Source organism: Salmo salar, chromosome ssa28 (assembly GCF_905237065.1).
Source record: "Salmo salar chromosome ssa28, Ssal_v3.1, whole genome shotgun sequence".
Lineage (NCBI taxonomy): Eukaryota > Metazoa > Chordata > Actinopteri > Salmoniformes > Salmonidae > Salmo > Salmo salar.
This window is the reverse complement of record NC_059469.1, coordinates 8,329,551-8,342,931: the sequence shown is the minus strand read 5'-3', so window position 1 is coordinate 8,342,931 and position 13,381 is coordinate 8,329,551. Positions and strand designations below refer to the sequence as shown.

The following is a 13,381-nucleotide window of genomic DNA, read 5'->3' as shown; positions in this document are numbered from 1 at the left end:
GTATAGAATACAGTATATACATATGAGATGAGTAATGTAGGGTATGTAAACATTATATAAAGTGGCATTGTATAAAGTGACTAGTGATATATTTATTACAACCAATTTTTAATTATTAAGTGGCTAGAGATTTGAGTCAGTATGTTGACAGCAGCCACTCAGTGTTAGTGATGGCTGTTTAACAGTCTGATGGCCTTGAGATAGAAGCTGTTTTTCAGTCTCTCGGTCCCAGCTTTGATGCACCTGTACTGACCTCGCCTTCTGGATGATAGCGGGGTGAACAGGCAGTGGCTCGGGTGATTCTTGTCCTTGATGATCTTTTTGGCCTTCCTGTGACATCGGATGGTGTAGGTGTCCTGGAGGGCAGGTAGTTTGCCCCCGGTGATGCACTGTGCAGACCGCACTACCCTCTGGAGAGCCTTACAGTTGTGGGCGGAGCAGCAGGCGGTGATACAGCCCGACAGGATGCTCTCGATTGTGCATCTGTAAAAGTTTGTGAGGGTTTTAGGTGACAAGCCAAATTTCTTCAGCCTCCTTCAGCCTTCTTCACCACACTGTCCGTGTGGGTGGACCATTTCAGTTTGTCCGTGATGTGTACGCCGAAGAACTGGAGAGGGTTGAGAACGCACCCTTGTGGGGCCCCAGTGTTGAGGATCAGCGGGGTGGAGATGTTGTTTCCTACCCTCACCACCTGGGAGCATCCCGTCAGAAGGTCCAGGACCCAGTTGCACAGGGCGGGGTCGAGACCCAGGGTCTCAAACTTAATGGCGAGTTTGGAGGGTACTATGGTGTTAAATGCTGAGCTGTAGACGATGAACAGCATTCTTACATCGGTATTCCTCTTGTCCAGATGGGTTAGGGCAGTGTGCAGTGTGATTGCGATTGCGTCGTCTGTGGACCTATTGGGGCGGTAAGCAAATTGGAGTGGGTCTAGGGTATCAGATAGGGTGGAGGTGATATGATCCTTGACTAGTCTCTCAAAGCACTTCATGATGACGGAAGTGAGTGCTACGGGGCGATAGTCGTTTAGCTCAGTTACCTTAGCTTTTTTGGGAACAGGAAGAATGGTGGCCCTCTTGAAGCATGTGGGAACAGCAGACTGGGATAGGGATTGATTGAATATGTCCGTAAACACACCAGCCAGCTGGTCTGCGCATGCTCTGAGGACGCGGCTAGGGATGCCGTCTAAGCCTGCAACCTTGCGAGGGTTAACACCTTTAAATGTTTTACTCACGTTGGCTGCGGTAAAGAAGAGCCCGCAGGTTTTGGTAGCGGGCCGTGTCGGTGGCACTGTATTGTCCTCAAAGCAAAGAAGCTGTTTAGTTTGTCTGGGAGCAAGACATCGGGGTCCACGACGGTGGCATGATGTTGTTGACATAGGTAGAGACAGACAGACATACAGACAGCTGGAGAGTTTCACATCTAGTTTTATTTCTCTGAACCACAGAATAACAACTTAACATCTCGCATATCAACAATCAGACAAATCATCACCACTACCTCCTACCCTTCCACCCCTCACCTCCCTTCCTTATAACAATAAAGGATGCACTTTATGAAGTGGGGAAAACATTTAACAAATGCATCCTGATGTACTACTGTGCAATACTCTGACACAATCATATGAAGCCCCCCCCCAAAAAAAAAAAAAAACAGGCTATTTTATAATATTCAGAATAAGAATATAATCACAATAATCATGACAATATAGTTGTAGCGGAGTCAGATCTCTATTTCAGATTCAGGCCTTTATGTGACCAACTGGGGTTTGAACCGGGGCCGTCTTCACTCCACGAGACTGTGTTAGCCCACCGAGCTAAAGCCACAACGGCAGCACACATCAGGCATATAGTCCATCCTAGTCTTTAACAGATCGGCATATTACCGAACAGTTTGTCTCTTAGAGAGGACTCTTATTTCCTCTCCTCTAATCTATCTCTCCTCCAGTCTATCTCTCCTCTAATCTATCTCTCCTCTCCATCCTCCCTCACTCTCTCGTTCCACAGGCTTGTCTTTAGCACATCCTCCATGTATCAGTTTATCACTCAACTTCATTCCTTATTTTCACCTCTATTCCGTCGACCCCATCGCTTTAAATAAACTTTATTAAACTTCACATCGTGTCCCATTTTCTCTCCCTGTCCACGTCTTTCTCATTTTAGATCACCCTTTTCCTTTCCGATTGTCATTAAATACTTATGTTACATTCATATATTTATACATATCAACTATATCAACAAAGCGTATCAACTATACATCAAACAGTATTTTTTTACGAAGAGAAATAGAGCTGGTCAAATGATCATAAGAAGAAAAGTGATGAAATGGGTGGTGTGATCCAAGAGTTGCAATAGTGCCCAAACAGGAAATCAATAAAAGCCTGCAATGCACCATACTAACATCTTCTTTGACGTGACAAAGACCAAAAACCAAAATCACAACAGAATGTGGGGGGATTTATATTCCTGTCACTTCGTGCCAATCCATGACCTGCAATCTCAGTGCATGGTGGATCCGGGGCGCCAGACGCTGGGTTGCAGACCCAGGTTAGAGGTGCTGAATCTGGGGCGAGGCACTCTGGAGGGTGTGGTGGAGGCGGGGCGAGGTGGGGTGTGGGCAAGAGGACTGAGATCAGGGGCACTCTTAAACTGCCTGTTACCCTGTTGAGGGGCATGGGGCTCGGAAGGGTAGGGGTGAGGGTTAGGGACATGGGCAGAGGGGAAGCTAGGGAGCTGAGGGAGGGGGGCGGTGGGGGCTGGAGGAGGAGGGACCCACTGGGGCTGAGGCTGGTAGGGGGTGTTAGAGGGGGATTGGTAGCAGGAAGTGGATGTGGGCAGAGGGGAAATGATTTCAGACCTCCACAGCGGTTCTCCCAGTGTGGTCGCTGACCGTGGGACAATGATCGTAGGGGAGGGGCCTGTGGGAGGTGGCGTGGAGAAGCGCTTGATCTCATACACACGTGGCGTCTTGATTGGCCCGTAGGAGCCGCCCATCATGCGCGGCTGCTGTTGATAGGCCTGTGCTTGCTGGGGAGTCCCGCCCCGGTAACTGAAGAGGGAGGAGTTTAGCTGGTAGGGCTGGCGACTCATAAAGTCCAGAGCCTTGATGCCTTGAGCCTTCTGACCCCCAGGAGCGGCTTTATGCCCCGCTGGGCTCCCACCCTGCCCTGCTACCCCCACCCTCTGGCGCTGGGCCTGGGGAGGGCAGGAGGGGGAGAGGAGCGGGTTGTAGCTGATGGGAGGGGGGGCTCTGCAGCTGGAGGAGTATCTGAATTGAGAGGGGAGGGAGGGGGTGGGAGAGAGCTGGCAGGGGTGGCCGTGAGAGGGTTGGGGTGAGGAGGGGGTGCTCTCCACCACATAGCGATCCATCCTGCTCTGCCTACGGGCGAACAGCTGACCCCCCTTCCCCGCTAACTGGGGTACCTGTGGAGGGCCCTGCGTTTTAGGGGCCACAGGAGGGGGCTTGGGGCCTCTCCGGGCCTGCATGAAGTTACAGGCCTCGGCCCCCAGCCTCAACCAGTCCTCTTCAGGGCCAGACTCACCTCCAGTCTCCACACCTCCCACTCCTCCACTAGGCCCCATGGAGCCGGGACCGGGACCGGGGCGTGGACCCATCCTGGTTGGTGCGTCCGGGTTTTGGAGCAGCTCGAGCAGGGCCGGGTTGGGAGACACGTCCTTCTTGTTCTCCACAGACGGACGGAACATGGGCTTCTTGTTGCTGCGGCGACGTGCCTCCGCAAGTATGCCTGTTCTGGAGGCGGGGACGGCGATACGCTGCTCACGGGAGGACAGTGAATCAGAGGATGGGGGCTGGGCAGTGGAGGGGGTCGCTATGGCAACATAGGGGTTGAAGGTCAGGGGAGGAGGGGGTTGGGTCTGAGCAAGGGGGGGTGGGTGAGAGTAAGGTGTGGGATAGGAAGGAGAGAAGGATTGATTAAGAGAAGGAGGAGCAGAAAAGGGCTGGGCAGCCACAGCAGAGGATGGATAGACTGGGGCGTCAGGAGGAGGGGAGAAAGGTTGTCGAGGAGGAGCAGAGAAGTGTTGAGAGGGGGCAGGAGGAGGTGGAGAGAAAGGTTGAGGAGCACTCAAGGAGCAGAAGTGTTGGGTGGGTTGAGGAGGATGATTAGGAAGAGAATAGGAGGCAGAAGAGGGAGAGAAGGTGGCAATATGGACAGAGGGAGGAGTGAAAGGTTGAGAGGTAGGAGAGAAGGGAGCTGAGGCCAGAGAGGGAGGAGATAGAACAGGAGGAGGAGAGAGGACAGAGGGAGGAGGAGAAAGGATGGCTGCAGCAGGTCTAGGGGGGATGTAGAGCGAGGTACTGGAGACCGCTCTCCTTGCCTGGGGCCCCCCTGAAGGGCGAGGAGGGGCAATGGTCACCATGGATACCGCAGCGGTGGGTTTGGAAACCATTGTTACGGCAGGAGTGGGCTGGACGGGTCGAAAGATGACAGGGGTGGCTGGAGGGCGAGATGGGGCGAGGCCTGAGGTGAAGGGGCATGCCGTGCGGTTATGGATCCCTCCAGGCGGGTTAGGGTTAGGGTTAGGGTTTAGGTCAGGCTGGAGGATAGGTGTGTGAGAGGGGAGGGTCAGAACCACACTGGCTCGACTCACCCCTACAGGGCCCCCATTTGACAAACCTGCGGCCGGGGAGGGGTTAGGGGCGGGGTTAGGGGCGGGGTTATAGGCGACATGGGTGGCCATTTTCCTTTGCTGCTCATACTGCTCCGTCTCTTTCCCCTGATAGGCAATGGAGTCCAGCCCTGGGCTCTGATAGGCAGGGGCATTCGTCACAGAGCCCTGATTGATTGACACATTCATCTCTGGGCTCTGATAAGCCGAGGAATCCAACCCTGAGCTGTGATTGGTTGGTGTTTGGGACCTTGAGTTATAGGTGGATGGACAGGCGGAGCTCCTCCTATCCAGCAGGTCTAGGTATCCGCTGTCCCAGGTGGGGTCAAAGGTTCCAGCGAAGCCCTCTTCATCCACCTCTGAACCCGATAGGAAGGAAATCCTTTCCTCCTCCTCTCCCTCCGTCTCTCCCCCAGTCTCAGGACCCACCTCCCCCTCCGCGCGGCCGAAACAGGTGAGGGTGTACTTCTTGGCACGCTGGCGTCTCTTCTTGAACATGAGAACTCCTTTAGAGTTGGAGTACGGAGCGTCGGTGAGCAGGGAGGCGATGGAACGACATTTAGTACGAGCCTCTTTCACCTGCTTCTCTACCGCACTCTCTCCTCTCTGCAGCTCTGGGAGACATGGGGAGGGATGTGAGGAGGGGGGAGGAGAGGGAGAGAGAGTAAGAGAGAACAGAGGATTAAATACAGGAGTGTCAATTGGGTATGGCAGTCACCATATCATAGCTCAACACCAATAATTTAAAATAGGCTATTAAAATCATTCCAATCTCGATTAAAATGCAAATGCAATTTAGTGGTATTTGTTTGTATGTCTGGCTTTATATAGAGCAGAGATCTATAATTAATGACGAGATACTCATGTCTCTGCCCTAACAATGGGAGTCGTTGTCGGGAAGGCAAGCGACAAGCTTAGGTCAAAATAAGCCCATAGAAACAGACTGGGTTTATTTTGGACAGATTTTGACGAGAATGAAACCTCTTGCTTCGCTTCTTTCTCTCTATGGAGAGCGCATCGATGCAGCTGCAGGGAACAGCGGGACTTTTTCTCAACACATTGCAGAGGTGAAGATGGCTGTAGTAGATGGCTTTGGTTAGGTAACTGCCAAAGCCATCTGACTTAACATGAAACTAAACTGGAGTTTGAAATCCCGGCGCTGAGCTAGCGCATCGAATTTTAAGTACCCTTTTTGACAGGTGAGTTAACTAACAGCAACAAGGTGATAATGGCTGGAGTCAATTTTGCTTGTTTCTGCTGTTCTCCAAATTGCATTTTAGAGTTTGTAAATGTTGTAGATAAGCAGGAAATGCAGTCACTTTTTTAAGAAATCCCTGTCACTTTGCCATACCAAAGGTTTAGCTGAAATGATGCCCCTGATTAAATAAGTAACTGAAATGAATAAGAAAGGTCTGGTTAGAATTATGTCTGTGATCAACAGAATGACATCATAGCATCTGGAATGTCACTCAAATCCATGATGACACCATGATAGGTGACACCATCAACAAGTAGGGAGGGGCTCAACCCTGACAGACAGGAGAGTGTGCTGGGGGGCTCAAAGCTCTAAATTCCCCCTACTCCCCAGTTGAGCAGCGACCTGTTAGACTGTCGGTCAGTATCCACATCACTGTCTGCAAGGGCGTAACTTTATGTTACATATTTGGTGGTCAGGGTTAATGGATACCGGGGTCAACACCTTTCTAGGGGGGTTCGGGGACCTGCCCCCCCAGGAGACTTAAAAAAATTGCTGTGAAATGGTTGTTCCTGGTGAATTTTGAAGAGAAAATACAAAATATTCATGATAATATGGTCAATATATCCCAATCTCATCTGAAATACCAATAATGTCCCTATTACTTTTGAACTGTTGGTCTAACTCTAAGGCTGTGTTTACACAGTCTGCCCAATTCAGATTTTTTGCCAATAATTGAGAAAACTATCAAAATCAGTTCCGAGAGTCACCACCATGCCCCTTTAAATGCCATAACCGCTTATGCTTATTTGTGTACCCTTCACCACGCTTGGCATGTCATTTTGTTTGTAGAATGACTGTAAGAAAGTCAGTTCTGGCAACTTTTCCTTCAAAATGAATGTCCAGAAATGAGCCTAACAACATATTGGTCTATATTATCAGGCTGCTGTATTACTTAGCAATAGGCATTATCACCTGTAGCCTAACTGATGCTGCATAGTGCCAATAAATACATAGACTGAAGCATGGAGTTCCCCATCTGTATTTGTGCTAATCATTAGCTAGATCAGCGCTTCCCAAACCTTGTTCAGTCATGCCCCCCTTTCATCATGGGGGAACATCCTTTGCACACCTGTCTGGGCACACGCACGTGCATGCACACACACACAGTCTATCGGGTTCTCCCCCTTACTTCACCCACCTCACATACGCGCAAGGAATGTCCACACAACAACCTTGTAAAAGGTGTGCGTGTGTGTTGTTCTAGGTCGTCAAGAACAACTTACTCATTACTCTTAGCTGTGTACGTGTGTATTATGAGAAAGGGCAGGTCACCTGTCCCCTCAATCAACAGTCTGTCACTATTGTCTTTGTCCAAGATCTAACCTTGCTTGAAACCTGAAGACTTGCATTAGCGCCTCAAACTAATGCCTAGGCTTTAGCTCAGCAGGCTAAAACCATGCTTGGGATGAAAATCAGTGAGTCACAACCAACTGATCTAGTTCAGGGTGAGGTAGACAGCTGTGAGACATTCATGTAGTCATCTAAGCAGGTCAGACATACAGTACGTATGTCTAGCTTCATGGGAAGAATGTTGTTTTTCACATAAAGTATCCTTGAAACCTTATTTACAGATTCAAATAATATAAATAGGGTATATATCATTGATCATGTAAATAGGGTATATATCATAGATCATGTAAATAGGGTATATATCATTCATCATGTAAATAGGGTATATATCATTGATCATATAAATAGGGTACATATCATTGGTCATGTATGCTGCCCCCTCCCCCATTGCCCATTCAGCTGTGTGGATCACTAAATGTGAGGTCAGTTGTGTCCGTGTGTCCATCAACGCTAGATGGGAATGCTAGCTGCCCAACTATAAATACTCTGGAGGAGACCAGGGCTTAGAATACTGACTGGAGAGACTAAGGGGCAGAAATAGGAGATGAAAATAGGAGATGAAGGCTTTGATTCATAGGATAGACAGCAACTGGAAATATCTCTTCCTCTCTTCCTCCCCCTCTCTCTCTCTCTCTCTCTCTCTCTCTCTCTCTCTCTCTCTCACTTTCTCTCTCTCTCTCTCTAACAACCCCCTCCTAGTTGACCACAAAGTGAGAGGCTGAACTTACAGCAGAACAACACCAGAGGGGGTCTTATCACAGCTCAGACACCTTTACTCCCACACACTCTTAACACTCTGACAATCCACAGGCTTCGCAGAGACCGTTCAAAGCAGCCCGAAGGGTTCACGTGTAGGCTGTAGTGTGTATAGTGTGTAGGGTATCTGGTATAGTGCACTCACTGGCTTGCCTGGCCTTGTCCTTGTACGTAGTAGATAGATCATCACTGAGTGGGGTCAGCTGGGCGCCCACCATGGGAACCATCTGTCGGCTGGAACCCAGCATCATGGCTCCTTTAGCCCGCTCTGGAGACACCAGGGGTGAGCAGGCCAGACCCACACACAACCCTGCCTCCTGGAAACCACTGTCTCCCTCTCCCTCCGCCTCTCTTCCCCCCCGTCGGGTCCCCCTGCTCAGGATGTGGGACGGGCTGGGCTGGGTGGGTCCACTCTGGCTGGGACTGGGGGGGTTGGGGTTGGTAGACCACCTCCCTCCGTGGTACTCCAGGTTGAATCCCCCCTGTTCCCAATCCTGTTGGTTGCTCCCACTGTTGGATCACCCCGTTTCCAAATGTGGGTAGTTGCTCCCAGGGCCCCTGCAGGGAAACCCCTCCATCTGGAGCGCTCTCATACCTGGAGGAAGAGAGAGAGAGGGATTGGATAGGTCAAGATGTCATAGTACAAACCAGGAAGCAAGGTTGGGGATGATTATTGTCTCGTACCCGCTCAACTCCGAGGTCTCCTCCTCCTGCTGCTGGCGACCTGGAGAGCGTGTATGTGGAGGTGTGCGTCGCTGACGGCGGTGTGTGTGTGTGTGTGTGTCCGCGTCACTGTCCGTCTCTCCATAGTAGGCCTCACTGTCAGGGGGGGAGGTGATGGTGAGGCAGGCTGGCCCGTCAGTGGGGGAGAGAACGGGGTGTGTGGGTGTGTATGTGTGTGTAGCTATATGTGTAGGTGTACGACCTGACACGGCCACAGTGTGGACCCCAGACCTAGACCTGGAGACAGAAAGAAATGGAGAAAGATAGTCAGGCTGTGTGTGTGTGTGTTCATGTATGTATCTGCTTTGCGTATTATATACTTGTATCGGTCTAGTGTATGTGTGTATCTGCTTTGCTTATTATATACTTGTATCAGTCTAGTGTATGTGTGTATTTGCTTGTGTGTGTGTGTGTGCGTGCGTGCGTCTGTGTGTGTGCTCTGACCTCTTGATCCTGAGGTTGAGTGTGTGCCGGTGGGAGTCGATGAGGGTCATGGCCTGAGCGTGGCTGAGCTCGGCACACACACGGTCGCCAATGGCAACCAACTCATCCTCCTCCCTCAGGCCAGCCCTGCATGCCTTACTGCGCCGTCGCACCTGCAACACACAACACACACATTAACATATACACACACACAGCCTCAATCCAGCAGCATGAAATCACAGGGGGGGGACAACTCAGTTATGAGGTTATGGGGTGTGAGGTCATCATCGCTTCTGGGATATGAGGAGGGGGAGGGGGGGCTGAAGGGTGGTACAATTTAGGCAATGATGTCATAAACCTATCTTTACTGAAGGGGGGTTGGGGGTGGAAGCAGAGCTCTATAGACATGGAGAGAGAGAGAGAGAGAGAGAGAGAGAGAGAGAGAGAGAGAGAGGGGGGGTAAAGAGAAGGGGTGAAGGGGGGGAGAAAGGGGAAGAAGGAGAGAGAGAAATGAGGAGGATAGAGAGAGCCGGTTAAGCGAGACACAGGGAGAGAGATGGGGTGTGGAAGGAAAGGGGGGAGAGAGAAAGAGAGAGGGAGGGAAAGAAAGAAAGAGCAGGTGACAGACGACAGATAGCAGAGACATGTCATGCTAAACAGCCGAATATCTAAAGGATAAAGGACTCTCAAACCAACCACACACAAGCACGGTTAGTTCTACAAAGTTAGGTCACCTGTCGAGTGCAGTTTCTTCACACAAAATCTGGTACTACACAGACCATCCAATAAGACACCTCTACCCCATTGACACACACACACACACACACACACACACACACACACACACACACACACACACACACACACACACACACACACACACACACACACACACACACACACACACACACACTGCAGGAGAACACAGTGAGAGAGGGGGTATTAGACAGATGCACCTCCCCCCCTTCCCCTTCCGTACACACATTGCAGGCCCTGGGCAGAGGGCATGCCTCACATTCACCATGTGTTCCCCATACACCCCAAAATAAACCCCGGCAGTAGGACCAGCCACATTTCTAGACGGACCCACGGAGCAGCTAACTGGGGATGTAGCCTTTTAACACACTTTATATGGTGAATGTCGACCTACTTTTCAAATTAGCATGGTTAGCATTAGCATTTACGTTACTCACGGCCTTTCACCTCTACCGGTCAACAACACCAGGCAGTGTATATGTGTGTGTGTGTGTGTGTGTGTGTGTGTGTGTGTGTGTGTGTGTGTGTGTGTGTGTGTGTGTGTGTGTGTGTGTGTGTGTGTGTGTGTGAGTATGTGGAGGGCAGACGTGCCTCAGATAAGCCCAGCTAGGAGTAGAGAGGTCCGTAGGATCAGAATAGCTCATTTAAGAGGAGCTGGAGCAGGCCATGGAAAAAAAAGGCCTCTCTCACACACACACCACTACAGATAAAACTAGAGGTGACCTTGTCTGGCAATGGCAACAGAACCGTGATTAGCTGCTCATCAGGACCTTGTTTAGCTGAAAGGTGTGATGGAGAAAAGGCCTGCATTTCCTGTATCTCTCCCATGGGGAGGGTTGGCCACCCCTGGTTTATAGAATAGAATAAAATAGAACCCAGTACGAACATCTATGCCAAGCAGAGTCAGGTCATGGCCCAGCGTTTCACGATATCTTTTCTGGTTAGATTAAATGCATTCTGCCCTGTCAACACCAATGTGTCTGCGTGGTGTGTGTGTGTGTGTGTGTGTGTTTCTGTGCGTCCACTTAGAGAGCATGCCCTCAATTCCTGTGCTCGTGTCTTACTAGCATACGACACCGACAGAGACAACACAATAATTCCCAATCACACACCATCTCAAACACACACACACACGCGTTAATACATAGAGATGAAACACACTTAAACACCAAGAAAGGTCATAGATCGTGTGTCCATTAGGGTCAGCCCATGACCCACAGTCCCTAAAATCCAATCACCATGACAACCAAACAGACCAAACAAACAAACCAATCAGAGTTTTTTATGAAGGGTTACGTAGCCACAGCTAAGTAATGATAATAATGATGCCTTACAGAACTTGCCCAGCAGCTGAACGGGCTTTACATTACATTGGGGGGAGGGAGAACTTGCCGGCTTCTACCAATGTGTAGCACCCACCTGGCTGATGCCACAGCAGTCCTTTTGTGCCAGAGGGTTCAAGTTATCGTACCAGTAATGACCAGGCAGGCAGCGCACGACATGGAGAGGGCAGAACTCTGACGGCCTGAGACCACCATCTATATAGACCACCAGCCGCTGTTCCCTAACCCTCTCCTGCAACTGTTACTCCATGATCTGCCCCCGTCCTCCACTCTTTTCCACACATACTCATCCCATCCTGTCTCCACAGCCCACCGTATAACAGACACACAACCTGTTGTTCCACCTACCCCGCTCTATCACACACACAAGTCGTACCTTGGAAACCTGCAGTGGTGCTTGATGCTCTGCTCCTCCTTGCAGTCTGAAGCCCCATGGAGCCCCTCCTGAGAGAGAGACCACCACCTCCTCTGCTACCATCACTACTCAGTAACACACACACACGCTAAATCACACTGCACACAGAGTGTATGTCTCTCTGCTTCTTCCAACTGCTCTGTGTATGTGCTGTCTCACTGGTCTGACATGCTTCCTCTGTGACCCAGCCCACTCCACCCAGAGAGAGGGGGGGTTGAGAGGGAAGGGGGTAGAGAGAAAGAAAGAGAGAGAGAGAGAGAGAGAGAGAGAGAGAGAGAGAGAGAGAGAGAGAGGGGCGGGGGGGGGGAACTGGTTTCCGTCTGCTAACAGTGGAATGCTGTGTCGGCTGTCAGGGGGGGCACAGGGGGTGTGTGTGTGTGTGTGTGTGTGTGTGTGTGTGTGTGTGTGTGTGTGTGTGTGTGTTTTATATCCACCACACGTGTCATGTCACTCTGCAGGATGCTGATAGATCCTCCCAAAATAACCCCCTGACCCCATCACACATACTGCCCTGACCCCCGAACCAGCCCTCTTCGAGGCTTTCTGTCCAACTGCCCTGAGTGAAGAGGACAGAGTGGAAAGGAGAGGAGAGGGTGAGGGGTATTTTAAGAGCAAAACAAAAGGCCTATATATTGTGATCCACATTCACAGTGAGCTAAGGCCAGCCTGTCATAGCGGGTCAGTGTTGCTAGGGGGCGTTATTAAATTGCTGTTATGATAACACCAGAGATGTGTGTCTGAAGCGATACCAGTTTTGGTAATTCAGTAGCCTACTGATCATATTTTTTACCGTCACGTCAGCAACTCGTGGCCACATTAAACTGGCCACACGTTTTTCGGATTTAAAAAGCTGCGGTAAAATGCTATGTGATTAACCATGTTTCCATCCAAACTTTTTCATGCGAGTAAATGCATGTCGGATGAAAGAAATGTTATGACAGGCCAGGCCTGATGGAAACTTTCAAAATGTTCGGTAAACTTTCAAAATGTCGACAAAACAAAATACGCTAGACAAGGTGGAATCTTTTTGTGTCGGTAAAACAAATTATGCGAGAAATGTCGGTGGATATAATAACAATCATATCGAATTAAACTTGGAGTGACACGATGACGTGTGGTCCTTGCACTACGACTTGTCAGGAAATCATGCTGATGATGATGAACTTCACAGCGCGGTGAAAGTGAAGTTGATGAACTTGACGCTCCTTTCCAATAAATATCGAGGGTCTTATTCTGGTGACATGATCATCGATGCTGGGCTGCCGTTTGACAAATAAAAAGAATCTCATCATGTAGACTTTACTGTACAGTTCGTGTATCTGCGCGCTGTTGGCTAGAGCGCATGTGCCAATACCTGAGGCTCATTCTTTTCTTTTATATTTCGTTTTTCCGTTTTTTATTAATTCCATATACTAACTTATACATGCGAACAACAATTTATAGACTCACACAATCAATGACTACATCTCATCTACCCAGACCCACATGCTCACACCCTCATCCCTAGTGCCTGCATTATTGTTTGCCACTTGCCTCAATTTATTTTTCTAGGTCACCCATGCCATTTCAATAATAAATTATTCGATTTTTCCATTGTGTTAGTGATGACGGATTGATTCATTTCCACGTTATTGGTCCCCCCCAAAATAAAGAGAATCGTTCCCATATTTATGCCATGTCTTGAAATATGCAGACAAACAGATTGAAATATACTGATCAAAAATATAAA

At 49.7% G+C, this 13,381-nt stretch overlaps 1 protein-coding gene across 1 annotated transcript; it reads right to left on the bottom strand.

Moving 5' to 3' along the window:
* Window positions 1-1,409: 1,409 nt before the first annotated feature.
* Window positions 1,410-11,844, bottom strand: LOC106589413 (synaptopodin 2-like protein). Its single transcript, XM_045710252.1, has 5 exons — window positions 11,614-11,844; window positions 9,160-9,311; window positions 8,677-8,952; window positions 8,138-8,364; window positions 1,410-5,242 (listed from the first exon to the last, which is right to left on the bottom strand). The coding sequence occupies exons 1-5, from the start codon at window positions 11,713-11,715 to the stop codon at window positions 2,499-2,501; spliced, it is 3,501 nt and encodes a 1,166-aa protein (XP_045566208.1). The 5' UTR covers window positions 11,716-11,844; the 3' UTR covers window positions 1,410-2,498.
* Window positions 11,845-13,381: the final 1,537 nt, after the last annotated feature.